We start from the raw sequence: 1,948 nt of genomic DNA, 5'->3' as shown, positions 1-1,948 counted from the left end.
TCCTCCTAGGCCTCAGTTTCCCCATCTGACCACACATGGGTAACAACAATGCCCCTTCCCCAAGAAAGCACAAGGTGGGGGAGACACAGCCTCAGCCAGGCAGCAAAGGAGGTGGGCGGTGGGGATGGCACACACAGGCCCCTCCAGCGGCAGCTGTCTGCCTCCAGGCCCCGTCCCTCCCAACAGCTGCCGGACCTGGTGGTGCCTGCAGAGCCTCCTCCTCAACTACTGCGTCTTCAGCCCCCATATGGAGGCTGGGACTCGGCCTGCTAAGCCCTGGGACAGCCTTAGCTGTGACCCCGGCTGGATGAGAGCCCAGAGCAGTGGGCACGTCGGTGGTAGGTTCCCAGGATGCTGAAGGAAGGACAGGGCTGGGGCCGGGGCCACCCTCCCTGGAAACACGCACACGCGTGCATGCAGTGCACACGTGTGCACACCCACCCACTCAGGTTTCAGGAATCACCCTTGGGCAGCCCCGGTGGGGGAGGGGGGCCACTCTCAGTTCCTAGCCCCGGGGAACCCCTGCCAGGTCCCACACACACACAGGAAGGTGTGTCAACTCTGCGGTGAGCCAGCGTCACTTCTCGAAGAGGAATTTGGCTTATCAGCCTTGCCAAGTGAAACTGGGGAGGGGCCCGGGGCCAGCACAACCTACCCCTGCTCCCTTCTGGGGGCGCATAGAGTTCCCGAAGGAACCGTGAGGCCCTGAGCCCCCAGGCAGCGCTGGAGGGAGGAATGGAGATGGGCCCCAGGCGACTGGAGCTGAACAGGGTAGCCCCAGATGTCCACCTGGTCTCACCACTTCCCGTAGGCTAAAGCTCCTTTCATAGAAACGGGCTCAGGGGCCAGTCAGGAACCCCCCAGACCAGCTTAGACTCACCACGTGGGAGGGCAGAGCTCGGCGGACTCGGGGTCCTGGCAGACGCCGCGGCAGCACCACCTCATACCGCTCCACGCAGGCCCAGGGCCGGCTGGGGACGATCGCTGCGGGAGGGAGTGTCAGCAGCAAGCGGGTGGGGGGGAAAGGGGTTTCCTTCCCAGAGTCCTGGGCCCTCAGATTCTGCCCCTTCCTGGTCTTGACCCTCCCCTGGGGAAATTGCCAGATAGCTCAGAAACAAAGACTCAAGTGGGGGTTCTGTGCCTAAAAGACCCCAGGAGTCCCCCAGGCAGGGCCGGTGGGCCTGTGTCCTGCAGCACCCACACACGGTGCTCGGAGACCCTGCGGGTGCCAGCGACTCCACAGGCCTCCAGGCTGTCTCAGATGGGAGGAGGCCCCCGGCAGCCGACCGTTTCCATCTCCTCCTCCACTCATCTGATCATCTGGTTGTCCCTAACTGGGGAGCAGGAAGGGCCTCCCGGAGGCTGTTCACCTCCCAAGTACTGGAAACTCTCTGGTTTCCAAGAGCAGAGGGCAGGGACCCAGCATGCAATGGGCAGAGTTTCGGAGACCACCAACCCCAGGACCCTTTTCTCCCGTTAAAAACAATAATGGACGTGTCTCCATGACGGCATTCTAACCTGGAGAGGCAGCAGGGGAGGGAGCAGCCGGCCCCATCTGCCCAGGAAACTGGCGGAAAAGCATCCCGGCCTCCAGCCTGAAGCTCCCTCACACACCCCAGCCCAAGTCACTCCAGAAGCAGGGGCGGAATCCAGGGTCAGCAGCCCCGGGTCCTCCCCCAGGCAGGACACGGGTCCCCTCAGGCCCACACCCTTGCCCTCCAGGCCCCAGCTCCTCTGCCCTCCCTTCCCTCCCTGGCCAAATAGTGGGGGTGAGCAGCCCCACAGGCGAATCCCAGGAACCCAGGGCGCCTCCCGCAGCAGGTGAAGCCGTCCTGCCTGGCCTGGCCCCGACCCCACTAACAAGCTCAGAGGCGGGGCTTCCCTCTCACAGTTCACCTTTGAAGGTTCTCTCCGACCTCCCCGGCCTCCCCGGCCTCCCCGGCCCAGG

The 1,948-nt window shown here is 64.2% G+C and overlaps 1 protein-coding gene across 1 annotated transcript in view; it reads right to left on the bottom strand.

Annotated features, from left to right (window-relative positions):
- Positions 1 to 1,582, bottom strand: part of ADAM8 (ADAM metallopeptidase domain 8) — a 13,756-nt gene extending 12,174 nt beyond the window's left edge. The window contains 2 exon segments of the mRNA XM_011980846.1: positions 881 to 984; positions 1,519 to 1,582. Of these exon segments, the coding sequence (XP_011836236.1) occupies positions 881 to 984; positions 1,519 to 1,582 (168 nt within the window).
- Between the last annotated feature and the right edge of the window lie 366 nt (positions 1,583 to 1,948).

Source organism: Mandrillus leucophaeus, unplaced genomic scaffold (assembly GCF_000951045.1).
Source record: "Mandrillus leucophaeus isolate KB7577 unplaced genomic scaffold, Mleu.le_1.0 Scaffold219, whole genome shotgun sequence".
Taxonomy (NCBI): Eukaryota; Metazoa; Chordata; class Mammalia; order Primates; family Cercopithecidae; genus Mandrillus; species Mandrillus leucophaeus.
The sequence above is the reverse complement of the archived record's forward strand: the minus strand, read 5'-3'. Positions and strand labels throughout refer to the sequence as shown.